The sequence below is a fragment of the Pelophylax lessonae genome, assembly GCF_965119305.1.
Source record: "Pelophylax lessonae genome assembly, chromosome: 3".
Taxonomy (NCBI): domain Eukaryota; kingdom Metazoa; phylum Chordata; class Amphibia; order Anura; family Ranidae; genus Pelophylax; species Pelophylax lessonae.
This window is the reverse complement of record NC_138770.1, coordinates 302,112,299-302,139,265: the sequence shown is the minus strand read 5'-3', so window position 1 is coordinate 302,139,265 and position 26,967 is coordinate 302,112,299. Positions and strand designations below refer to the sequence as shown.

General features: G+C 39.6%; 1 protein-coding gene across 1 annotated transcript; it reads left to right on the top strand.

The window, feature by feature from the left end:
- Positions 1–7,503: 7,503 nt before the first annotated feature.
- On the top strand, positions 7,504–26,348 carry LOC309550498 (putative nuclease HARBI1; the record flags this gene model as incomplete). The annotated part of the gene is made up of 3 exons (XM_082250866.1): positions 7,504–7,809; positions 8,466–9,053; positions 26,064–26,348. The coding sequence occupies 3 exons, from the start codon at positions 7,504–7,506 to the stop codon at positions 26,346–26,348; spliced, it is 1,179 nt and encodes a 392-aa protein (XP_082106992.1).
- Between the last annotated feature and the right edge of the window lie 619 nt (positions 26,349–26,967).

The following is a 26,967-nucleotide window of genomic DNA, read 5'->3' as shown; positions in this document are numbered from 1 at the left end:
TTTATTAAGAACTCCCTGATTTTTGATGTCCTTCACACATATAAAGATCCTGCCAGCAGGTTCTTGATCTTACAAAGGAAGATACAAGGGAAGGCTATTACAATTGCAAATGTATATGCACCAAATGACTCTCAGAGAACCTTTTCCCAGTCTTTTTTTCAGGTAGTAGATACCATGCACATATTTAATCGCAAATGGATATTTTGGACATCATATGGTATCAACTTAGAGTGAAGATGAGTTCAGGGCATAGGTGTCACGCTTTGGGGGAATGCTCATATGGCACATACTCAACACACCCTCAAATACCTAAAATAAACCCATGGAGAGGAGTTGTCCCTTTCCCTCACATATATTACTGGTCTAACCGAACTTGTCCTTATAGTTTAGAATCTGTTGTTTTTTATGTTTTTTTTTTTTTTTCTCTTTTTTTTCATGCTACCCATTTTAACCACTTTACCACCGGAGGATTTTGCTGTCTTACGTCCAGGCGACGCCGTACCCAAACGTGCAACGCCGTTCCCACAAACAGAGCTTTCTTTTGGTGGTATTTGATCACCTGTGCGATTTTTACTTTTTGCGCTATAAACAAAAAAAGAGCGTTTATTTTGAAAAAATAACAATATTTTTAACATTTTTTCATATGAAATTCCCCCCAAAAAAGATGTAAAAAACAATTTTTTTTTACATTTTTGGCTAATTTGTTTTCTGCTACCCATGTTTGGTAAAAAAAATCACAATAAGCGTATTTTGATTGGTTTGCGCAAAAGTTATTGCGTTTACTAACAAAGGGAAAGATTTCTGTCATTTTTGGTGTTTTTTTATTTAACGCGTAATGGCGGCGATCTGCGATTTTTTTTGCAGTACTGCGACATTGCGGCGGACAGATCGGACCCTTGACTGACATTTTTGACACTTTTGGGGGTACCAGTGACATTACTGCAGTAATCAGTGCTATAAATATGCACTGTTACTGTAAAAATGACACTGGCAGGGAAGGGGTTAATTTTATTGGAGAGGGAGGGGTTAATGTATGCCTGGTGCTTACTGACGTGTGGGGGGGGAGGTGACTATGTGACAGAAGGACAGATCGGATGTCCAGCTATGCTGAACACTCCGATCTGTCACTCCCTGTCACTTGGGAGATCCGCCCGCTTGTGTTTACACAGGCGGGCGGATCTCCACACTAGATCCCCGACGATCGGGGATGAGCGGCGGCGATCGCTGCTGCTCTTCCCCTGGCCCGACTCCCGCTGTGACCGAAAACAGCGGGAGCGAGCCTCCGACGGTGCGCAAGCGCCGCCCAGAAGGAGGAGTGTCTGACGACGTAGTACTACGTCGTCAGACGATAACGAGCCACTCTGCCGCAGTAATATTACTGTGGGCGGAGGTAAAGTGGTTAACGAGCACAGATTTGCTGAATTGCCTCTAGCTCTCATAGAGTTTACGCATGTTCCCAGACATAGTCTGGCACATTTCTCCTTTTTTTTATTTTTCATCTCTAAATACCTACAGTATATACCAGACTATGCTAAGTTTTGATTTCTTTATTAGAACATACTGGATAGAACTATTCGTATATATTATAAAGATGCCTTCTGAATGTGAAATGTATTCCTGACACACATATTTCTGTAATGGTTTGTAACTTTTCTTTTGTATACCTCAATAAAACGTTTGTATTAAAGAAAAACATACATGGCTCTATTAAAAAAAAAGTTTGAACAAAGAAACAAAGTAATAAAAAAGTAACAAATTCAATGGACCACTTGGTCTTTTTCTGCCATCACTCCTCTGTTTCACAAGAGCTAATGTTTTCCCAAAAACACAATTCCAAGAACAAGGGGCTACCAGCAGCATGAAATATTCATGTACATAGTCTTACTTTATGCAAAACACCTCATAAAGAATCTTTTTAGTGTCTGATAGTACGGTGCAGCACCAATGCTATACTGTTATTCAGATCCTATCTCATGAAATGTATTAAATGCAGAAGTATATTAAAATGGCCTAAATGTAGTCTGTGCTAAAGAGAATCTATGGGACTGCAACCCTATCGATGAATGGAAGTACATTCAATATTTGACAAGATGTAGCCAGTCAGAATTGCAAATTAAACATAAAACAAACTAAAAAAGGTATCAAGTAAAATTAAATAGATTTAATCATTTTATCTTGTTACATTGAAACAAACTAGCTGAAGTAGTTGCATGCTGAGAAAAATTGCACTACTCTGCAATAAAGTCTTCAAATAGACAGCATTACGCTGACTGATGTTCATCATTCTGTAAACTGTGTAATTTCTAATTCTTTACAGACTGTAAATTCGTTGTATTCATATTCTCAGTCCTTGAGCGATAAATAACTGTAGTCTGTCTTGGAAACCTATATACATTCATATTATTTCCTTCCATCTCCAGACTGCTTTCTGATAGGAACAGACTGTGCTGACCCTTTTAACAATGCCTTGTACTTTTCCAAGGTCAAATTACATCGACAGCAGCCTCTTATGGATGTGCAAGAGTGTCAAGACATACTAATGTCTGAGAAGGGGCCGGTGAGGTCTCAGTTATAGAACATCTGTTAAAATGTGTTCAAGCCTCTGATTGAAGGCGTTTCAAGCATTTGAAATCCAATGAACGTCTCAGAACTTTGCCTGACAAGGCAGTTTGGCAGCTGTGATAAAAAGATTTATGTGTGTCACCTGCACCTGGAACAGAATTCTCTTTTTTTATCGAATCTCCTATAAGTCAGCACATTCCACTAATTGATAGCACACAAAACTTTGGACACTTTTTTATCTTAAAGCTTGACTTAAAAGCTTTTTATGTGGAGGAATGTATGGTCTTTACAAAATCCTTGAAACAAATAGGAAATACTAGCTTAATAATTTATTATTTTGACCTTTCTTTACTTTTACAAAATATTCAATACAGGAGTGTTGTCCCAGGAATTCCATGAGGCTCTTCAGGCCTACCATCACAGGCTGGGGTACAAGCAAGGATTGAAAACAAAATATTTTTGCTGTTGTTTCCTTACCATCTTTCACAAGAGTTCTATACAAAATAAAGTGGAAGATGCAGTTCTGTTTTAGATTACAGTAAAACCTTGGTTTGAGAGTAACTTGGTTTGAGAGCGCTTTGCAAGACAAGCAAATTTTTAAAATAAATTTTGACTTGATATACAAGCAATGTCTTGATATACAAGTAGTGTCATGTATAAAAAAGAAGAGAGGAGCCTCTAAAGTGTAGCAATATGGTTACATTTAATGAAGGTTCAATATTTAGCAGCTTACATGGTTGATGATTAAAACAGGCACATCTAAGAATGCAGGTATCTGGGGTAAAGCTGTCCACATAGACCATCCTCCGCACTGCCATCTTCATCATCCGTTCCCCGCTGCACTCCTCGAGTGATTCAAAGCCTCACTTTCAGATCACTCTACTGCAGGCTATTCTTCCAGGATTGCAGATTGACAGTGGTGAGAGCTGGTGGTTCAGAAGATGGTCTATGTGCACAGCTTTATCCCGGATGCCTGCATACTTAGATGTGCCTATTTTAATCATCAACCATGTGAGTTGCTAAATGTTGAACCTTCATTAAATGTAACCATATTGCTACACTTAGAGGCGCCTCTCATCTCGCTTATATTCTGTAGCTGAGTAGCTCTGCTAGATTTTGCTTCTAATCCCCTTGGGAAGGCTGCATATTGTGGATGGACATTTTATGGTTACACAACCTATCACATTGCTATAATCTTTGTATATAGACTATAAACTGAAGGACTTGTGGAACGAATCATCTGAGTTTCCATTATTTCTTATGGGGAAATTTGCTTTGATATAAGAGTGCTTTGGATTACAAGCGTGTTTCCAGAACGAATTATGCTCGCAATCCAAGGTTTTACTGTATATACTTGCAACCTGTTACTAACCATACGTTATCACAGTGTATTAAAGTAAAATAGCCAGCTATAAAAAAAAAAAATCACATTGAATGATGTTACATACTTGTTTAAAAATCCTTAAATATATTTTAAATAGAACATTTGTCTTTTTCTAAGCTTCTTTTAACCCCCTCAATAATGAGAGAAAGGGCTGTAAGACACCTGGCTTTATTGCCTGACAACAGTGAGGGGCTGCATGTCAATAAGAATGTCATAGTAGGTAAACCATTTCCACATACTGTATGTGTATTTCAGCTGTTTATTTAGCTTGTATCATGATTTTTGCATATTTTCTTTCTTTCTTTGTCCTTGCGAGGAATAATTAATAAAATATTAATCAGCCTTTTCTGTTTTAATTGGGTAAAATGTAAAATTGCATATGAATATGATGTAAATGTATATTCATCTAGCATATATAACTGTATGCTCATGTTTAAAAAAAAAATTCTGATGCTTACAGAGCTCAGTAGCTAAAGCTAACATTTACACACACATTGTATAGGTCAGAAAAGTGATTTATTCCACTCTTTTTATAATGACTTACAATTGTATTTGTAAACTGCTTTAAGACCGCCCACCACACATTTACTGCAGCAGGTTGCCTCTCCTGCTTGAATCAACGTAGGGCTGTAGGGCTCTACATCGGACACGCGTGTGGTGCTGGGGGCGAGTGCGGGCTGCCAGCGGCGTGCTTCCACCCTCACTAGGCAGCTGGGATGCCGATGCACGAGGCCGGTAGCCATGATTGCCATTGCTTACCCGCAATCCCTCCCCACTGAGAGAGAAGGACAGTCAGCTGTTGCAAACACAGCTGACCATTCTTCTCTCTGAAATGATCACAGAACGCCTGTGATCCTCCTATATAGGATCACAGGTCTCTGAGGTCATTTCACAAGCCCATCCCCCCACAGTTAGAAAAACTCCCCTAGGCTCACACTAAACCTTTGATCATAGCTAGGTTAACCCCTTCCCTGCCAATGTCATTATTACAGTAACAGTACATATTTTTAGCACTGATTACTGTAGTAATGTCACTGGTCCCCCCAAAAGTGTCAAAAATGTCAGTTAGGGGTCCGATCTGTCTGCTGCAATGTCGCATTCCCGCTAAAAATCGCAGATCGCCGCCATTACTAGTAAATAAAAAAAAATTACATAAATCTTTCCCCTAGTTTGTAGACACGATAACTTTTGCCCAACCCATTTGAAAATACTCTTATTGCAATTTTTTTACCAAAAGTATGTAGCAAAATACAAATTTGCCCAAAAGGATGAAAAATTTAAATTTAAAATTTATTTTTTTTGGAATGTTATATAGCGGAATGTGAAAAAATTTTTTTCAGAAATGTTGCTCTTTTTTTGTTTATAGCGCAAAAAAAAATCGCACAGGTGATCAAATACTACCAAAAGAAAGATCTATTTGTGGGAAAAAAAGGACATCAGTTTTATTTTTCTGTAAAGCGTCGCATGACTGCGCGATTTTCCGTAAAATAACACCGAATCACAAAAAATGGCCTGGTCATTAAGGGGGCAAATCCTTTACGGTCCAGAAGTGGTTAAACAAAAAGTTGGTACCGTGAACAGGCAAATGGGTGCCTGTTTGCAGCTGGTATCTTAGAGCTGAACTTCAGTAAAAAAAAATAAAAAAAAAAATTGTACATCAACCTGCAGCCAGCAGGACATAGAATATTCTCTATTTGAGGTAACAAAGGAGGAGGACACTCAAACCTGAGCAGGCTGCTAGCATCAGCTGACATTTTAAAATGATTGTCTTCAAGTCTTCCAGTCTTGAAAGACTTTATATTATAATTTGTGATTATTAATGACAAACGAGCTATAAAAGTGTGTAGACTGTTGTGCTGAGGTCCCTGCCTTATTTCTTTGCCATTTGCAGCTAGTCTCTTTATTTTAGCCACTTGCCGACTAACCGCAGTCTGCGGCAGGTCGGCTCTGTTACGCGATGTATGCCGTTTAGTGGGGGCATACAGGCGCCGCCGGAGGCACGCACATGCACCGATTGGCTAGAGTGGGAGCCAATCAGTGGTTCCAGTGGACACGGTGTCTACAAGGCACCCGCGATCGCTCCCCATGGAGACAGAATGGCGGTTTGCTGATGTAAACATTGCAGACCTCTGTTCTGTCAGTGATTAACACAAGGATCCTGTGTGCCTCCTATTTAGGAACACAAATTTTTGTGTTCATGCAGTGAATACAACCCCTATACAGTTAGAAAGCACCCCCTAGGCACACATGTAACCCTTTGATTGCCCCTGGTGTTAACCTCTTCCCTGCCAGTGTCATTATTACAGTAACAGTGCATATTTTTAGCACTGATTACTGTAGTAATGTCACTGGTCCCCCCAAAAGGGTCAGTTAGGTGTCCAATCTGTCCGCCACAATGTCGCAGTCCCTCTAAAAATTCGTATATCACCACCATTACTAGTAAAAAATAAATAAATAAATAAAGAGGGCCATAAATGTATCCCCTAGTTTGTAGATGCGGCAACTTTTGCGCAAACCAATCAATATACATTTTAGGGATTTTTATTACCAAGAATATGTAGCAGAATACATATTGGCCTAAAATGATAAAAACATTTGGTTTCTTAATTTTTTTTATTGGGAATGTTTTATAGCAGAAAGTAAAAAATACAGTTTTTTTCCCCAGAATTGTTGCTTTTTTTGTTGATAGGGCAAAAAATAGAAATCGCAGAGGTTATAAAATAAAAGAAAGCTCTGTTTGTGGGAAATTGAGGACATCAATTTTATTTGGATACAACGTCGCACGACTGCGCAATCGTCAGTTAAAGAAACACAGTGCCATATCACAAAAAATGGCCTGGGGGAAAACCTTCCAGTCCTTAGGTGTTTAATGACAGGCTTTCAGCTGCTTATACTTGCCTATTCTCCCACCCATCTCTTTAGCTACCAGGAATAAAGAGAGGATGCCCTGTGTAAACTGTAAAGTCCCAACCAAACTCTAAAACCTAAACCGTAATCTTAATCTAAATATTAGTCCTTTACCTTAGCATGTAAAGCTAAACTCTAAGCAACCAGCCAAATACACAGATGAAATGCATACAAGATAACGGTTTTACCTGTCAAAGGTTCTCTGCTTCTGTCCATCTGGTCATGAGATTTACACAGTTGGAAAGTTAGAGGAGAAGCAGCATAGCAATGAGCATACCTCTCTGTCACTCTACTCATTGTACTGCAGCACAACTGGTGTCCGTTGGTTTGAATGTGCTCTAGACTGCACACGAATTTTGTCGTCCAACAAAAGATGACGTAGCTACGTCCAACGCTACAAAAGAGGAAGTGAGTTTTTGGCCGTGACCCTTCTGGGCATCTCGCACTGATTTCGGTAGCATTTGTTTGGTAAACGACATTTCGCTATATTCCGAGACATCGTTCGAGAAGCAATTATGATGACCGAGGATTCTACTCTTGCTGTTGTTGGGCTGGGAGTAATTGCTCTAAGCCGAGTTCTTTGCAAGAAGAAGAAAAAGAGGACCTCCTGGACCAAAAATTGGTTGCTCAACAGTGAGCAATTTTCCCACATGTCCTTGCTGCGGGAGCTACAGGAAAATAATCCTGATGACTTCAGGAATTATTTGAGGATGACGGATCCATGTTTTCACCGTCTTCTTGACTTGGTGTCCCCCTATATTCGGAAGCAGGATACATGTATGCGGGTTGCAATTACTCCTGAGCAAAGGCTAATTGCAACATTGAGATATCTTGCAACAGGGAGAAGCCTGCAGGATCTCAAGTTCACCACAGGTATCTCCCCCCAAGCTCTTGGAGTCATCATCCCTGAGACCTGCTCTGCTATCATTAAAGTCTTGCAGAAGGACTATATCAAGGTACGTTTCTTATTTTTATATTACATTCAATGTATTTGTCATGTCAACATAATTTAGTTTATTTTGGATGTACATCAAACTACATATGTCATTATTTTAATTAACTGCCCTCTGGCCTCATGCACATAGTAGTAAAGCTATATATTTTCCTAAGCATTTTTAAAATGACCCAGTAACCACCCCAGCATTCTCTCCTATGTGTCCCTAAACGCATAGCCTGTTAACAGTATATTGTATCTGTGTAATTTTCTGACTTTCCCAGAACCCATTATTTCTTTAGAAATTTATTTTTACATAGTTTATGAGGTTTATAAAAGACATCAGTCCATCCAGTTAAACCTATGATTGTGTATGTTTATTTTCTGATGTAAAAACGTTCAGTGGGCACAAGCCCTTAATGTTTAAAAGCATAGTTTTACCAACCCACCCATGCTAAATGTAAATGTCAGCACGTACAAATGCTGTAGCTGGTGAATTACAATATTCTGACATTAGGGGGCGAAAATTAAATGTATGTAGATGTCATACCCCAAAATGCTAAAGATTCCCTTCATGTTGTTCTTATCTTAAAGTTGCATAAGCATTTCTATGCCAAATGTGTGTGTAATAATGTGATGTGCACAAGCACTAATTGTATTTTAATTTTTTGCCAACAGTTTCCGACCAACGCAGAGCAGTGGCAGGAAGTTGTTGGCCAATTCCAGGAGCAGTGGAATTTTCCCAATTGTGGGGGTGCTATTGATGGCAAGCACGTCCTTATCATCCCACCACCTAATTCGGGATCCTATAATTATAAAGGTTTTTTTAGCATTGTCATGCTTGCAATTGTCAAAGCAAATTATGAATTTATGTTTTTGGACATAGGAAAGAATGGCCGCAATTCTGATGGGGGAGTCATTGACCAAACCGAGTTTGCTCGGCGGCTACAAAATGGCACTCTCAACTTGCCATCCAGGGAGCAAACAATTGAGGGTCTCAATTTTGTTTTCGTGGCTGATGATGCCTTTGCTCTTGGGGAGCATCGTTTGAAGGCATTCCCTCTAAGAAACCTCACCCCGGAGCAAAGGATTTTCAATTACCGGCTATCCCGTGCTAGAAGAGTGGTGGAGAATGCCTTCGGGATTATGTCAAATCGGTTTCGACTTTTCTTGAGCTTCATCCATCTGGCATTATACAAAATTAATCATGTGGTCCTCTGCTGCTGCATCTTGCATAATTTTTTGCGCAAGCATGCAGAGACATATGTAAGCTCTCAGCCAATTCAGAGTGACCCTGCCATGCCAGGGCCTAGTGTAGAGGCTGAAGCACGTGGGCCTGTCGATCCTATGACACCAATGGAAGTAGCCCGTTCTGGCTTGCCATCCAGAAGTGCCCGTGATGTTTGACAACAATATGTTGACTATTTTGTGGGGAGAGGGGCCGTTTCTTGGCAGCAGTTCCTGGCCGATACAGTCTAATTTGTATAAATATATTATTATTTGTGCAATTAAAAATCTTGCATTTATTCAGGAGTGCGTATTTTAATATTTTGGGTACATGCCAAAATTAACATGTTTTTTGTTCATCCTGTGTTATATATGTGTGACTTTTGGAGGGTTAATACATTCATCAGTGTGTTTATCTACTGTTGTCTCTCCCCAGCTGTTAAAATTCGATTTTTTCCATGTGTGTTTGGTTTACCAGTTGCTCCAATAGTGAAATTAGACCTTAACTTTTTCACGAGGTCACTATATCATAATTTTTTTTAACCACCACATGTTTCACTAAAGATAATGCACATTTTGGAAGAAATGTGTGCATTTGGGTCCATGTGTCAAGTATCTTGATTAATATAATTTTTATACAATGTAATAAGCAAAAAAAGAAAAATATGAAATATCAAAGCTCTGGGGCATTGCTAGGTGGCCAAAAGACCAGGGCCTTCAGCACCCCAGTTAAATCCGAAAAGCCCTCTCACATTGTAAAGTAGGTCACACCCAAGGTCCACCCAATGTCACCTTACATTGGTGGTCATTGGCCAGAAGGTCCCCATACTTTATTTTGTTTTTTTATTAATACATTAGTGTAATAACAACTTAGCTCCACCTGTTATGTTGTGTTAATTTATGACATCCTTCTCACTGCCCACCAATGTAAGGAGATGTCAGTGTTATGTGAAACTCGCTCAGTGTAGAGATATAAGTGTTATATATAGGTAATCTAAAGGGAAACGGACAAACGAAGCTGCGATACACTATATACAGTATTACACTGATCTCAGTACACTGAGTGCTAGTACATATCACAATGACATATAGAATCCTATGAGTGCTAGTCCTTTAAATAGAACCTGTATATGTGTACACTGATTGCCACTCAGTCGACAGATATCATTGTGCACTCAGTGTACTTGTGAATATCACTTGTTAGATGGCCACTGGTCCAGAAGGAACACTCATTCTGGCAGGCTGATAATTATACACACAAACTAAAATGCTTTAACTAACATTCAACTATGTGAACAGGACAGCCATCATACATTTTGTGCCACCTTACACAGCTTTAGACCCTGCCCCCCCCCCCCCCACGGCAAGGCAAAGAAATATTATAACACACATTGTTGAGTGGAAACATTTTTTATTAACACACATTCACAGGGTTAGGGTTAGGGTGTTGTAAAGTGCTTAAACACCAGACTCTCTTTGGTGAGAACATCTAGATTGCTTTTAATTTCAGGGAACTTTGTTCAGTAGACATGTTAAAAAAACTGAAGCAAAACAGTTCTTCAAGTCTTCTTATTTAGTACTTGTAAAACGTTATCATAGGAGCCCTGTATAAAACTGTATAAAACTTTTTAAAACTTTGGGACACCTCTTGCACATGATCAGTTATTGGCCAAAAAATAGGCCATAAAATGTTTAAAGAACATTGGGAAAAGCAAAAATATCCCAAATAAACCAATAAAAATATAACATAAAAAGTAACCTTAAAATTTTTCAAGCAGGTCAACAAAGTCACGCATTTTGCATTGTAAAGCTGTAGCAGCCTCCTTTATTTTTTCCAGTTGCAACACTGCAAGGCATTAGGGATGATCGAACTTTTGAAAAGTTCGGTTCGGCCAGAACATCTGAACTTCCCAAAAGTTCGGCCCGGATTTCAGAACCCCATTGAAATCAATGGGACCCGAACTTCGGTAATCAAAAAACACCATTTTTAAGCCCTAAAACCCAATAAATGAGGCAGGCAAAACATCTGAACTTGTGTATAGTGGTATATATACACACATAATTATATGTATATAGACACCTAGCCATATATAGGTGTGATAGTAGCAGAAATATATTACTGTAAATGATTTCATTAGCGCAAGCATATATTTCTGCTACTATCACACCTATATATGTCTAGGTGTGTATATAAATATATGTATGTGTGTATATACACCATTATACACAAGTTCAGATGTTTTGCCTGCCTCCAAAACCCCCCAAAAAATGCCAGCAAAAACACACCTGGGCATTTTTTTTTTGACGCTAGCGTTTTTTTGGCATTTTTTTGGGTTCTTTTGTGGCAGGCAAAACATCTGAACTTGTGTATAGTGGTATATATACACACATAATTATATGTATATAGACACCTAGCCATATATAGGTGTGATAGTAGCAGAAATATATTACTGTAAATGATTTCATTAGCGCAAGCATATATTTCTGCTACTATCACACCTATATATGTCTAGGGGTATATATACAGACATATATGTGTATATATACCCCCTATACACATGTTCAGATGTCATGTCTGACATCAAACATGTCCTCAAAAAAGCACTGGCAGTGGAAACCCCTGCAGCATAAAAAATGCTTGCTGGTGAGAAGCCATATGCCTGTGCCGAAGCAACTCAGAGAAATGATAATTTCTCTATAGCGGTCACCCTGCTATGTAAGGGTTTTGTCACCCTTCCATAGCAGTCACTGTCAGTTAACCCTACACCACACTACGGTCCCCTTACACTTAACACTTTCCCTACAGAAACTAAATTTTTGAAGCTAACTTAAGTGTAAAGGAGCACTCTAACTACACTAGATATCCCTTTCCTCACACTAATAAATGCTAAATGACACTTTTAAAGTAAAATTAACAGAACTGCTTCCACTCTCTTCCATGTCCAGTATAACAATGCTAGGAATATGGCGGGGGCTATCTTATATACTGGGGGGCGTATTCACTAATGATTGGTCTAGGGACCCCCTAGTCACTCCAATCACATTCCTAGCATTCTCCTGCCCCCTCAATTGGCTTTTGCTAATGGTTCTGGTCCAATCACGGGCTTTTAAAGCCCATTTCCTGAAGCATTGCATTTTGGTCGGTTCTGGTTGCCGAATTCCGAACTTTTTGGGCAAAAAGTTCTAAATTCAGCCGAACCTCGAACACCCAATGTTCGGGCCGAACCGATGGTCGACCCGAACCGTTCGATCATCCCTACAAGGCATCAACAGTCATCCTGGCAATTGTACAACTAGGAATAACATGACCTGTTAATAAAAAATAATATATATTAAGTAAATGACAAGCAACTAAATGAGGTCATAATATCTAAACATTTGGGGTCAAGTTCATCATAAATGAATTAATAGTTAGTACCTACCCTGTGCATTGTTGTGTGTAACCTGCTTGCCCTTATGACACCTATACTACTATGAAAATACACAGTGCAAACATTATGTTTTCTTTGCACTGGTGTCTTGTGGCTCATAAACAATTCCACCTGTTGACACAAACAGCTCACTACACCTCTTCCTCCCCCATGGTAATGCACTTTATACTATGTACATTAGCACTGTATGGTTTCACACCTTGCTAATGTAGCAAACAGGTAGCTCCTTTGAAGCATTAAATCAAATACATCAAAATAGAAATACACTAGAACCAACATTAGAATAATACTTACTTGGACACAAAACAGGCTCCCCAACACTTGTTTGTGTTTGCTTCTTTTTTGGAGACTCACTCTGAATCATGGCAGGGGATCTTGGAGCAAATATTTCCAGATCTGATCCAGCTGTAGGTAACAGATCCCATGGCTCAAATGAGGGAACTTCGGGGACATCTGGAATGTCCATTTTGTCTGAAATACAACAATAGAAGGTTAAAGAATCATCCCAAACTCACATATTTTTCGTCTCCCATTTGTAAACATTATGTGGCTACCAACCTTGATGTTGCTGTAGTGGTAAGCTGATTTGCTGAACACTTGACTCCCCCATGCTGCACTCTGGACTACTTGCCACATTGCTTTCCTCCATAGTGTTCACATTGTCTTTTGGTTGATCTTTTTCATAATAAAAAAGTGGGATGTCAGAAAAATCACAGGGGGGCATTTTGCTATGACATGGTGCACTGCTTGACAGCTGTTTTTACAGAAAATATTCTGACATGTACATGGTTACCTCCTAAAAAGTAGGGACATTAATGATTTACTGAGCATAGGAAACAATTACCTTTTTGGGAATGTGTCATTGCATCAGGGACCATTTCTTCATTGTTTTCCTCCAATGTGGATGGAGCAGGCATGGTAGATTCCCTTCTCCTCATATGTTTCCTTTGTTTTATTTTCATTTTTCTTTTTTTCCCTATTTAAAGGAACAAATATGAGTTTTGTAAAGAAAATTCTTTTCAATAATATGCATATATAGTTTATTGTGGATTCCTGCCTTTTAATTTAATATACAAATAAATCCTAAATATATCAAGAAAATACATACATGACAAATAAAATTATTAAGTAAAGTTTTCATAGACATTAGTATCTATACATTTCTATAGAACATACACCAAATATACCCAATACATATTGCTTAAACACAACTATTGCTTACTTCTTTTCAGGAAATGATGGATGTGACCTAGCTGTTCTTGTTCCCGATGTTTCAGATCTGACCATCTTTTTCGGATTTGGTCCTTCGAACGATCCACACCATAAATATTTTTGAGAGATGACATGACCTTCTCAAGAATTCTGTCTTTTCTGGAGTTGGACCTTTCATAATTCTCCAACTTGCCATCATAATCGTTTTTCTCCAGTATGGCCACCATCTCAACCATCTCACCCTTGCTCATAGGTTTGGCTTTGGGTTTTTTATGAGCCCAACCACTGCGGCCTTCACTGCAACTCCCCGATTCTGCCATCTCCTCCACGAATCTTCCGCTGACTCATGTGTCTGTGTGTCGCATGCAGCTTAATATTGAGCACGTACACGCCCCTGCGTCAGCATGCCACTGGAGGCGGAGTTGACGCATGCGCTGTATTTAAAGGACACCAGATCGTTCGGTCGCCGATTCACCATCGGACAGATCTGTCACAGGAGCACGATCGATCGGCGAACCACGAATCCCCTGAGCAAACAAAGGTACAACTTTAGATTCAAGCACGGGTGTTTTGTGCCCTATACAGCTTATATTGGGCCTATCTTATGTGAAAAAATACATGATCTTTGACTATGTTTTGTGTTGTGTTGTGTCTTGCAGGCATATATAGTGGTTGACAAATTTACATCACCGTATTTTTTACCTCAATTTATTGAGGAATACAGACAGTTGCCTTGTTTGTGGAGGGTGAAGAGTAAGGATTACTCAAATAAACAAATTAAAAATGATACTCTTCAAAAATTGGCTGATTTATGTAAGCCATTTTGCCCCAATGCTGACATTAATTATGTCAGAAACAAAATATCTAATCTGCGCAGCACCTTTTAAAAGGGAGCTGAACAGTATCTGGGATTCTGAAAGGTCAGGAGCTGCTGCTGACGATATATATGTACTAAGGCTCTGGTATTTCGAGAGCCTGCGCTTCCTGACCGAACAGTCAGAATCAAGGCCATACCTGTCTACTCTCCCTTCCATGTCGGCAGAGGGCTCATGTGCTGAAACCCAGGAGGAAGATGTACAGGAGCCAACCTTGACACAGGTATAGCATTTAACAATATATTGTCTGCAATAAAGATAATGATGCAAAAAAATATTAACAAGGCAATAATTTACCCTTAATGTAAAGTCTGTTATTTGGTTAAAATAATCAAACAAACGTGACATTTTATATACACTATAACATTAGAATAATGTTTTAATTTCCTAAACAGGAAAGTGTCAATGTGGAGGAGCCAAGTGGAAGCCAGGTGTCATCAGAGCAGGCAGGAAGAACACAGCCTCCTGAAAAGAGACGAAAAAACCCAAAAATTTGGAGGAGGCCACTGCTTCGTTCTTAAGTCAGGCCTCTATGGCCCTGCAAAGAAAGCCAGATGAGGCTGACTCATTTGGCTTTCTCACAGCCAATAAATTAAGGCTGATGACAGAGGAACAGCGACAAATGGCAGAGGTCCTCTTACTGCAGGTGTTGAATAAAGGTGTTCGAGGAGAAATCCAGGGACACACGCACCTGTCAGACTACCAGCCACCCCCTCCACCTCCACCACAGCCACATGGCAGTCAGTGGCAATATGCCCCCGAACCCCACCTACCCCCCATGATCACGTAACTATACTTATTCCCAATTATAAATTATTATACATTTATACATTATACAGGGAAAAGGCGGTAGTGTTAAATAATTTCTTCTCTTCAGTCTTCACAAAAGAATTGGGGGGCTACACTAACCCAGCTTGTAAGGCCAAACTAAACAACACACCTCGGGAAACATCGCCTTGGCTAACAGAAGATAGACTTAGAACTAAACTAGAGAAACTTAACATAAATAAATAACCGGGACCGGATGGCTTGCACCCGAGGGTTCTTAAAGAACTCTACAGATGGGTATGGTGCCAGCTGATTGGAAAAAAGCCAACGTGGTACCAATATTTAAAAAGGGGCCGAGATATATCCCGGGTAACTATAGGCCAGTCAGCCTAACATCAGTAGTCTGCAAGATTTTGGAGGGGATGTTAAGGGACCACATACAAGACTTTAGTAATGAAAACGGTATTATTAGTAGTAATCAGCATGGATTCATGAAAAATCGTTCTTGCCAAACCAATCTATTAACCTTCTATGATGAAGTGAGCTGCCACCTAGATAAAGGTAAGCCTGTGGATGTGGTGTACCTGGACTTTGCAAAGGCCTTTGACACCGTTCCCCACAAACGCTTACTGTTCAAACTAAGGAAGGTAGGTATGGACCATAAGGTGAGTACCTGGATAGAGAACTGGCTCCAGGGGAGGTTGCAAAGGGTGGTGATTAATGGGGAGTACTCACATTGGGCGGGTGTGGAAAGCGGGGTCCCCCAGGGTTCTGTCCTGGGGCCAATTCTGTTTAATTTATTCATAAATGCTCTAGAGGAGGGGATATCGAGTAAAATCTCAGTATTTGCGGATGATACTAAACTAAGCAGGCCAATATCTTCTGAGCAGGATGTGGAAACCTTACAAGTGTACCTGAACAAAATTATGGGGTGGGCAACTACATGGCAGATGAGGTTTAATGTTGAAAAATGTAAAGTAATGCACCTGGGTGCCAGAAACCAAGCTACTCACTAGGGGGGGGGGGACCTCTGGGTGAGTCTAGGATGGAAAAGGACCTGGGGGTACTCGTAGACAATAGGCTTTGCAGTGACATGCAATGCCAAGCCGCTGCAAGCAAAGCCAACAGAATACTGGCATGTATAAAAAAAGGGGATTCACTCCAGAAATAAAATGATTATTCTCCCACTCTACAAGACTCTGGTCCGGCCACATCTGGAGTATGCTGTCCAGTTCTGGGCACCGGTCCTCAGGAAGGATGTGCTGGTACTGGAGAAAGTCCAGAGAAGGGCAACAAAAATAATTAGGGGAATGGAGGACATCAGCTATGAGGAAAGACTACAAGCACTGAACTTATTCTCTCTGGAGAAGAGACGATTGAGGGGGGGATATGATATCAATGTACAAATATTGTACTGGCAACCCTAGCATATGGAAAAACCTATTCAGAGAAAGGAAATACAATAAGACACGTGGCCACTCACTAAATCTAGAGGAAAAGCGGTTTAACCTTAAAATACGCAGGGGGTTCTTCACTGTGAGAGCAGTAAGGATGTGGAATTCTCTTCCGCTAACAGTGGTATCAGCAGGGAGCATTGATAGTTTCAAAAAACTATTAGATGGGCACCTTAAAGACCACAACATACAGGGGTATACAATGTACGGTTAACAGCAAACACACACATCATAGGTTGAAATGGATGGAATGATGTCTTTTTTCAACCTCACTAACTATGTAACTATAATTATAATTTATAATGTGTTTTTTCTGTTAACGATTATTATTTATTTCTAAGTTATTTGAGGAGGGAATGCCCTTTTTTTATGTTCTATTTTTACTAATGAGAGTATCTCTATGTTTATGTTTGGATATATTTATTTCAAAAGTAAAGAAAATGGTTAATAAACTACTTGCCTATCTTTATTTAAAAAAATTGAGCATATTGGGAGTAGGCAGCAATATATGTATTATACATTAATGAAAAAATTAATAAAGGGACACATCAATAGTTAGATATTTTCCATTCATAAACCATTGAGAATGGTGTAGAGTTATCATTCTAAAAAAACAACATGCAACATACAGAATAGCCAAATCATTATCATCATCATAACAGAACACACGCCTCTTTAATTCTAAAGTGTACAATTATGAGCAGCAGCTTCCTTCTTCTCAGATTAACCAAGATGAGCATGTGCACCGCATTTCAAATATTTATTTGCCTGCCGCGAGACGAAAGTTCTTTCTTGATACAATGGCTAGTTTTCGTACAAAAATTCTTCCGGGTTGTTATTTGCTTCCGATCATGCGTGTTCAGATTTTAGATTTTTGTCTGATGAATTCTGTACTGACTGAACGAAAATCGGAGGTTGTGTTGATGGACGACAAAAATTATATAGCCTGCACACCAGGATTTTTTCGGCCGAAAAGTCGGAGTCGGCTGTCGGAAGCACCATACTAACAATCTGAAAATTGGCAGATCGGTCGTCGGACGAAATTTCCCTTCCGATTTTCTTATCGTGTGTACGGGGCTTTAGTCTGAGCTCTGCAATACAGGAACTGCAAGAGGCTGATCCTAAGTGAAATTCAGTGAATACAGACTTGAATTAAATTGTGTCTTTTATGTCTAATAGAAGTTCAACTACTAACCCCAACTTCAAGCAGTGAAAGGGTTCTCTGTGTCAACATCTACCAGCACCAGGAAAAACTGATTTGTGCTCCATATCCTGTATTCTGCCTTTAAACATGTATATAAACTGTATTAGCACATCTGTTAACCGGTTGCCGACTGCGCACAGTATATTTACTGCGGCAGTCAGCCCCGGCCAGGCAAAGTAACGTAGATCTACGTTGCTTGCCTGTCACTGGGTTTTGAGCCAATAGCGGGCGAGCGCGCCCGCTGAGGCACGCGTTTGCTGAGGCTCGTTCACGGAGGAGTGCGGGCGTGTGACCGGCGGACCCGATGTCCGCTGGTCACACTACGATTGTCGGTAGAGCGGGAGAAAGGCAGAGCGGCTTATGTAAACAAGCCGCCTGTCATTCTCCCCTGTGTAAAAATGGAGATCAGATGGTTCTACTATGTAGAACCGTTGATCTCTGTTTTTACACTAGTAGCCATGTCCCACTACAGTTAGAATCACGCCCCTAGGACACACTTAACCCCTCCCTGTCCAATACAGTTAACCCCTTCCCTGCCAGTGTCATTTTTACAGTAACAGTGCATATGTATAGCACTGATTACTGCAGTAATGTCACTGGTACCCCCAAAAGTGTCAAAAATGTCAGTCAAGGGTCCGATCTGTCCGCCGCAATGTCGCAGTACCGCAAAAAAAAAATCGCAGATCGCCGCCATTACTCGTTAAAAAAAAAACACCAAAAATGACAAAAATCTTTCCCTTTGTTAGTAAAAGCGATAACTTTTGCGCAAACCAATCAAAATACGCTTTTTGCAATTTTTTTACCAAACATATGTAGCATAAAACAAATTGGCCGAAAATGTTAAAAAATTTTCATTTTTACATTTTTTTGGGGGGGAATTTCATATAAAAAAAAGTGAAAAATATTGTTATTTTTGCAAAATTTATGCTAATTTTTTTGTTTATAGCGCATGATCAAAAAATTGCACAGGTGATCAAATACCACCAAATGAAAGCTCTGTTTGTGGGAAAAAAAGGACGTGAAATTTGTTTAGGTACAGCATCGCACGACCGCGCAATTTTCCGTTAAAGTCACGCAGTAGAAAATCGCAAAAAAAACCCTGGTCAGGAAGGGGGTAAAATCTTCCGGGGCTTAAGTGGTTAAAAAAATTACATATGTAAACAAAATAAAGGTTTCACTACTAACTAATGCCAAAAATGTTTTATTTTTAATTGTATATATTTATTGTTTATTCACAGGTCATCTTTACATTTTAATATTTTGGCTGTAATAATGTGGCAGTACAGAGCCAGCTTTTTTACTTTGATTAAAGAACTTCTTTAAAGAGACAGATATATTTTTAGCATCAATAAATATGTTAATGTATGCCAATTAAGCCCAGAGAGGACAATTTTTAACTGATAGAGGGACACATACAAAGTAATGCTAAGCCTTTTTATAATGACACAAATCCTTTCTGTTTACAGTAAATTACACTGCTAAAATTGCTCTTCCTTAGACCAGGAGAAAGCCATTACTTTCAATCAAGAAACTATTTTACAATCCATTATTTTCTTATATTAACTCTAAATATTCCCACTAGTTAAACATACATGGTTATTAGGGTAAAACATATTACATAGATAAAAAGACTTTGAATCATAAAATTACTTTTTGTATTTATATTTTGTATTATTTTACATTGGTCCTAGTTTTTATTTTTTCTATAGCCTACTGAATAAAGTCAGAGATAGTTTTTCAGTTTTTGTTTTATCTAGCTGTATTTACTCTTATATTGACTTCTACCATCCAAGTGAAAGATATAACAACAACATGTCAGAAAAAAACGTAAAAATTTCAAAAACAGAATCACTGAATTAGAAATAGGATCACGCCCTTGTGTCAGTATTTTGTTGAACCACCTTTTGCTTTAATTACAGCCTTTAGTCTGTTAGGATATGTCTCTACTAACTTTGCACATCTAAGCTTTGCAATATTTGCCAAATTTTAATGATGACTATTTGTGGACTGCAGTCTTCAAGTCACTCCACAGATTTTCAATGGGGTTTAAGTCTGGGCTCTGACTAGGCCATGCAAGGACATTCACCTTTTTCTCCTTCAACCACTGTGTGGTCATTTTTGCTGTGTGCTTTGGGTCGATGTCATGAGGGAAGGTAAGCCTTCTTCCCGTTGACAACTTTCTGGCAGAGGGCAGCAGATTTTCCTCAAGACTTTGACAATATTTTGCTCCATCCATTTTCCCTAATTTAATTTTTTTCTGACATGTTGGTGTTATATCTTTTACTTGGATTTTATAAGTTGCACTGAGTAAATACAGCTGGATAAAACAAAAGCTTCCAAATCAAAAGGAGAAATGACTGCATTCAAATCTTGATGAAAACATTGAAGTATTTATTCCTCACCATAGGTAAAAGCTAGGACAGTACAACACTGGAGCATGTAGAGGTTGGTGCGTTTCACGATACTGTAGATTGCTTACTCATAACCCCGTGAATAAATACTTCAATGTTTTCATCAAGATTTAAGTGTGGTCATTTCTCCTTTTGATTTGGAAGCTTCTGGATGACAGATCCGACTCGCACCAGTCAATATTGTCTCACCTGAGCGGCTTTGCCTTTGCAAGAAATATTTGGATAAAATAAAAACGGTGTCTGTCTTTATTTCAACCTGTGAAGCAACAAAATGTGATTATTTTAAAGGGAGCAAATTAATTTCTATACCCACTGTATATTGTGAGCTGGGGAATGGTAGCCAGTAAATAAGCCCCCTGGAGTAAGCAGGCACAGATATCAAATCAAGTGTGGTAGTGACAAACAGTGCAGTGTTTATTGGTGCTATATACAAGTCTATTAGCAGGTGCTGTACAGTGTTCCAGAAAATAAACAGGGCAAAATAATACCAAAACAAAAGCCTATCTGTATCCCAGAACTAACTACACAAAAATACAGGACATAACTAACAGGCTGAGCAAGCCTACTACTTTTCAGCCTCTTCATATACAGCATGTTAGCTTTTACCAACCTTTCAGCTCTCCTAAACAGGACTTTTCTGATCCCCAGGCCGAGAGCACTGGCTAAAGGTTTCAGGTGAGGTTAAATTGACATTCGGGAGAGGAGTAAACCCTGCACTGGACCGTGGATCAGAGATCCCTAATTGTATATAAGAGGACCCTGGGAGATCTAAAAAACCCCGAACAGGACTTTTCCAGGATCCCTCTGGGATGCTCTGCTACAATATATATACAAACCCAATTCCAAAAAAGTTGGGACACTGTACAAATTGTGAGTAAAAAAGGAATGGACTAATTTACAAATCTCATAAACTAATATTTTATTCACAATATAATATAGATAACATATCAAATGTTGAAAGTGAGACATTTTGAAATGTCATGCCAAATATTGGCACATTTTGGATTTCATGAGATCTACACATTCCAAAAAAGTTGGGACGGGTAGCAATAAGAGGCCGGAAAAAGTTAAATGTACATATATGGAAGAGCTGGAGGACCAATTTGCAACTTATTAGGTCAATTGGCAACATGATTGGGTATAAAAAGAGCCTCTCAGCGTGGCAGTGTCTCTCAGAAGTCAAGATGGGCAGAGGATCACCAATTTCCCCAATGCTACAGCGAAAAATAGTGGAGCAATATCAGAAAGGAGTTTCTCAGAGAAAAATTGCAAAAGAGTTTGAAGCTATCATCATCTACAGTGCATAGTATCATCCAAAGATTCAGAGAATCTGGAACAATCTCTGTGCATAAGAGTCAAGGCTGGAAAACCATACTAGATGGCGGTGATCTTCAGGCCCTTAGATGGCACAGCATCACATAAATGAATGCTACTCTAATGGAAATCACAACATGGGCTCAGGAATACTTCCAGAAAACATTTTCGGTGAACACAATCCACCGTGCCATTCACTGTTCAAAACTCTATAGGCCAAAAAGGAAGCCATATCTAAACATGATCCAGAAGCGCAGGCGTTTTTTCTGGGCCAAGGCTCATTTAAAATGGACTGTGGCAAAGTGGATCCGGGTACTTAAATGGCCAGCCTGCAGTCCAGATCTTTCACCCATAGAAAACATTTGGCGTATCATAAAGAGGAAGATGCAACAAAGAAGACCTAAGACAGTTAAGCAACTAGAAGCCTGTATTAGACAAGAATGGGACAACATTCCTGATCCTAAACTTGAACAACTTGTCTCCTCAGCCCCCAGACGTTTGCAGACTGCTATAAAAAGAAGAGGGGATGCCACACAGTGGTAAACATGGCCTTGTCCCAACTTTTTTTAGATGTGTTGATGCCATGAAATTTAAAATCAACTTATTTTTCCCTTAAAATTATACATTTTCTCAGTTTAAACATTTGATATGTCATCTATGTTGTATTCTGAATAAAATATTGAAATTTGAAAATTCCACATCATTACATTCTGTTTTTATTCACAATTTGTACAGTGTCCCAACTTTTTTGGAATCGGGTTTGTATATATATATATATATATATATATATATATACATATATATATATATATATATATATATATATATACATATATATATATATATATATATATATATATATATATATATATACAACATAGTATATACATATACAGTATCTCACAAAAGTGAGTAAATCCCTCACATTTTTGTAAATATTTTACTATATCTTTTCATGCGACAACACAGAAGAAATTACACTTTGCTACAATGTTAAGTAGTAATTGTACAGCTTGTATAACAGTGTAAATTTGCTGTCCCCTCAAAATAACTCAACACAGCCATTAATGTCTAAACTGCTGGCAACAAAAGTGAGTACACCCCCTTAGTTAAAATGTCCAAATTGGGCCCAAAGTGTCAATATTTGGTGTGGCTACCATTATTTTCCAGCACTGCCCTCACCCTCTGGGGCATGGAGTTCACCAGAGCTTCACAGGTTGCCACTGGAGCCCTCTTCCACTCCTAAATGACGACATCACAGAGCTGGTGGATGTTAGAGACCTTGCGCTCCTCCACCTTTCATTTAAGGATGACCCATAGATGCTCAATAGGGTATAGGTCTGGAGACATGTTTGGCCAGTCCATAACCTTTACCCTCAGCTTCTTTAGCGAGGCAGTGATCGACTTGGAGATGTGTTTGGGGTCATTATCATGTTGGAATACTGCCCTGCGGCCCAGGCAGGGGATCATGCTCTGCTTCAGTATGTCACAGTGCATGTTGGCATTCATGGTTCCCTCAATGAACTGTAGCTCCCCAGTGTTGGCAGCACTCATGCAGCCCCAGACCATGACATTCTCACCACCATGCTTGGCTGTAGGCAAAACACACTTGTCTTTGTACTCCTTACCTGGTGGCCACCACACACGCTTGACACCATCTGAACCAAATACGTTTATCTTGGTCTCATCGGACCACAGGACATGGTTCCAGTAATTATTTTGTGATTCGGCACTGTGTTACTTTAACGGACAATTGCACAGTCGTGGGACGCTGTACCCAAATTAAATTTATGTCCTTTTTTTCCCCCACAAATAGAGCTTTCTTTGGTGGTATTTAATCACCTGTGCGATTTTTTATTTTTAAAAGAAAGAGCGACAATTTTGAAAGAAAAAAACAATATTTTTCACATTCTGATATATAACATTCCCCCAAAAAAATGTATAAATCAAATTTTTTTAACATTTCAGGCCAATTTGTTTTCTGCTACATATTTTTGGTAAAAAAAAATCACAATAAGCGTATTTTGATTGGTTTGCGCAAAAGTTATTGCGTTTACTAACTATGGGAAAGATTTGTCTTTTTTATTGTTTATTTTTTTTACTAGTAATGGCAGCGATCTGTGATTTTTTGTTTTGCGGGACTGCGACATTGCGGCGGACAGATCTGACCCCTAACTGACATTTTTGACACTTTTGGGGGGACCAGTGACATTACTACAGTAATCAGTGCTATAAATATGCAATGTTACTGTAATAATGACACTGGCAGGGAAGGGGTTAACACTGTTGGTGATCAAGGGGTTAAATGTGTGCCTCATGCTTACTGACGTGTGTGGGGGGAGGGGATTGTGTGACACAGACACAGATCGCAGGTTCAGCTATGCGGAATCCTGTAATCTGTCACTGCCTGTCACAGAGGAGATCCGCCCACTTTGTTTACACAAGCGGGCGTATTTCCTCACTCTGTCCCAGACGATCGGAGAAGAGCGGCGGTGATCCGACAAGAGAGGGAGGAATCCAGCGACGTATGTCTATGTCGCTGGACCCAGGAGAGCCGCACTGCCGCAGTAGTATCCATGTGAGTGGTCAGCAAGCGGGTAATGTATTGGTAAAAAGTGGTACAGAACAGTAAACATAGTCAAAACATAAGCCAGGAGTCAGAAGCCCTCGGAGGAGCACCAGGTTTGAGGGGAAAACATCTATGGAAAGCACGGCGGAGGACAGGTGTCCGAGGATGAGACCCAAGAGCATTCCTCCAGGCCATACCCTCTCCAATGGACAAGGCAGTGTATGGTTTCACGAAACCTATGGGAGTCGATCAGGAGTCAATAATCGATTGTATCTCATACTCCTCATGGTTCTCAACCTGAACCAGGTGTGGACGTGGTACTGAGGTGGTGAAGCGGTTGCACACCAAAGGTTTTAATAAGGAAACATGAAATTAATTTCGAAATACACATGTTAGAAGGAATGTCTAATGCATAAGTAAATACATATTCGCCAGCACACCAAGGCTCTTGCAAAAGCAGTCCAAAAGCACTATTTTTTGATGTGATCATAACTTCAATAAAGTTTTGGACTGCTTTTGCAAGAGCCTGGCGAATATGTATTTACTTGTAACTAATCCAGTTGCCAACTGGTGATCGCTTCAGCACCCAACATACACGAGCCTACAAACCAAGAAGGTGTGCGATAGGAATATAAACTATATGTCTAATGCATAAGCCACTGGGTTGATCGTACAGAGAATACGGAAGAGCCCAATATACCATGGTGCCAGTTTCAGTGGGGGAACACGAAGTGTGAGGTTACGAGATGACAGCCGGACCCTCTCCCCAACCTCGTGGGAAGTTGTCTGTGCTGTTACACAAATATGTAAGATATAATATAATGCACAGTTATGGTAATGTCTTTATAATTGGTTATTATTCTGCCATCTTGTGGTTATTTCATTTGTTGCACTTGCCTTTCTTTCTTTCCTTTCTTTGGTCCCTCCTGTCCCCTTCCATTTATGATGTATTTCCTGTTCCTGCTTCTTTATGCTTTGGGATAGAGATGGCCACATCTGTCTAGGCCTTTCATACAATCTGCTTGCATCCAGGAACACATTACCATGTTTTGACCTGCAAATACCATCTTTCAATCATCTGCCACATTTTGTTGTCTGCTATACCTACTGTTTGCAATAAAACCTATGTGAATGGAAAGAAACTGTTTGGTGAGTTCAACTATCTCAGATAAAGTTTGTCCGCAGTGATTATATCTGCTTATACAGGCCAGGCATAGGTCTCAGCAAGGGATAAGTCACTATTACAACAGTTGGAGTCAGAATAGTCAACATGTGGTAGAATTCCTACAGCCTGCTGTGTAGATGTGTGTGTTTAATCTGCAATCAAGTTCAATATCATCTGCCATCTTGTGAAAGCACATGGTCGCAGAAGCTTACTGTAAGTCATCTGTGAATGTTGAATATGGTTTATCTGCATTGGACTATGTTATCCCATCTGTCTAAGCTACTGTTCATCTTCTTAAAGAGACAGTAACCATTTTTTGAAAATCTTGAAAAATGTCTACACAAGGCTCTGGACACTCCTTTATCGCTGAATTAACACAGATACATCATGCCTCTGACCACACAGATGTACAGGGAAAATATTCTGCAAATATCGCAGAACAAAGTGTAAGACCCAAACGCACAATAATACCAACACAGAAACTTAGAGAAAACTACAAAACCACTAGAGATGAGTTCTCCAGCCATCTGTCAGATCTGTCGGACACAACTACATAACACATGTCTGTTTTGTTGCACTATAATGATCAACCGGTAAATTAAAAGACTCTATAGATAACCTATTTACAGCATATCAACGCTTCCAGATGCTGTCTGCTAAATACACAGCTTTCTTAAAGGACTCTAAAATAGAGGGCTCTTTAGAAGAACTTACTAGGACAGATGAACTAAACCAACAAAGAGATCTCTTAGTGCAAGATGCTATGGATAAGTCAGAACTCTTCATCGCTCAACTGCAAGAGACCAGATCCCATAAATCCACATGTACTAAGCTCACAGCACATTCTTCTAGATCTTCTAACTCTAGAAGCTCAACATTAAGCGACAAGCTAATAGAGGCCTGTGCAAGTCTGGAAGCAAATAAAGTGTGAAGCTCATTTGCCAGAAAGGAAGCTGAGATAGCAGCTCACCAAGCAGAGATGACAGCTCGCCAAGCAGAGATAGAAGCTCAGAACAAAGTTCACCAAGCAGAGATGACAGCTCGCCAAGTAGAGATAGAAGCTCAGAACAAAGCTCACCAAGCAGAGATGACAGCTCGCCAAGCAGAGATAGAAGCTCAGAACAAAGCTCGCCAAGCAGAGAGGACAGCTTGCTAAGCAGAGATAGAAGCTCAGAACAAAACTCTTCAAGCAGAGATGGCGGAATCCTAAATAAAGATTCTGCAAATGGAAAGAGAGGAAGCAGCCACCCTAGCAAGGCTAAAGGTCCTTGAACAAGCAATAGGAGATACTAATTCAGACTGTTCTATTCCAGCACAAATGGAAGATCCAGTTGAACGTACCAGTAAATATGTGCTAAGGCATAGTGTTTGCAATGATACAGAATCATCTCATGGGCCTCTTCGAGTCCACAATGCACCTACACAGCAAACCACATCACCTCCTGTCAACGACAAGGTGATTCCCAGTGACCATGGTGGTTACCCCCCATCCAGGGAGGATGTATGCTGTGGGATCGGATGCTATGTAAGGGATATTCCTCTGACCTTAC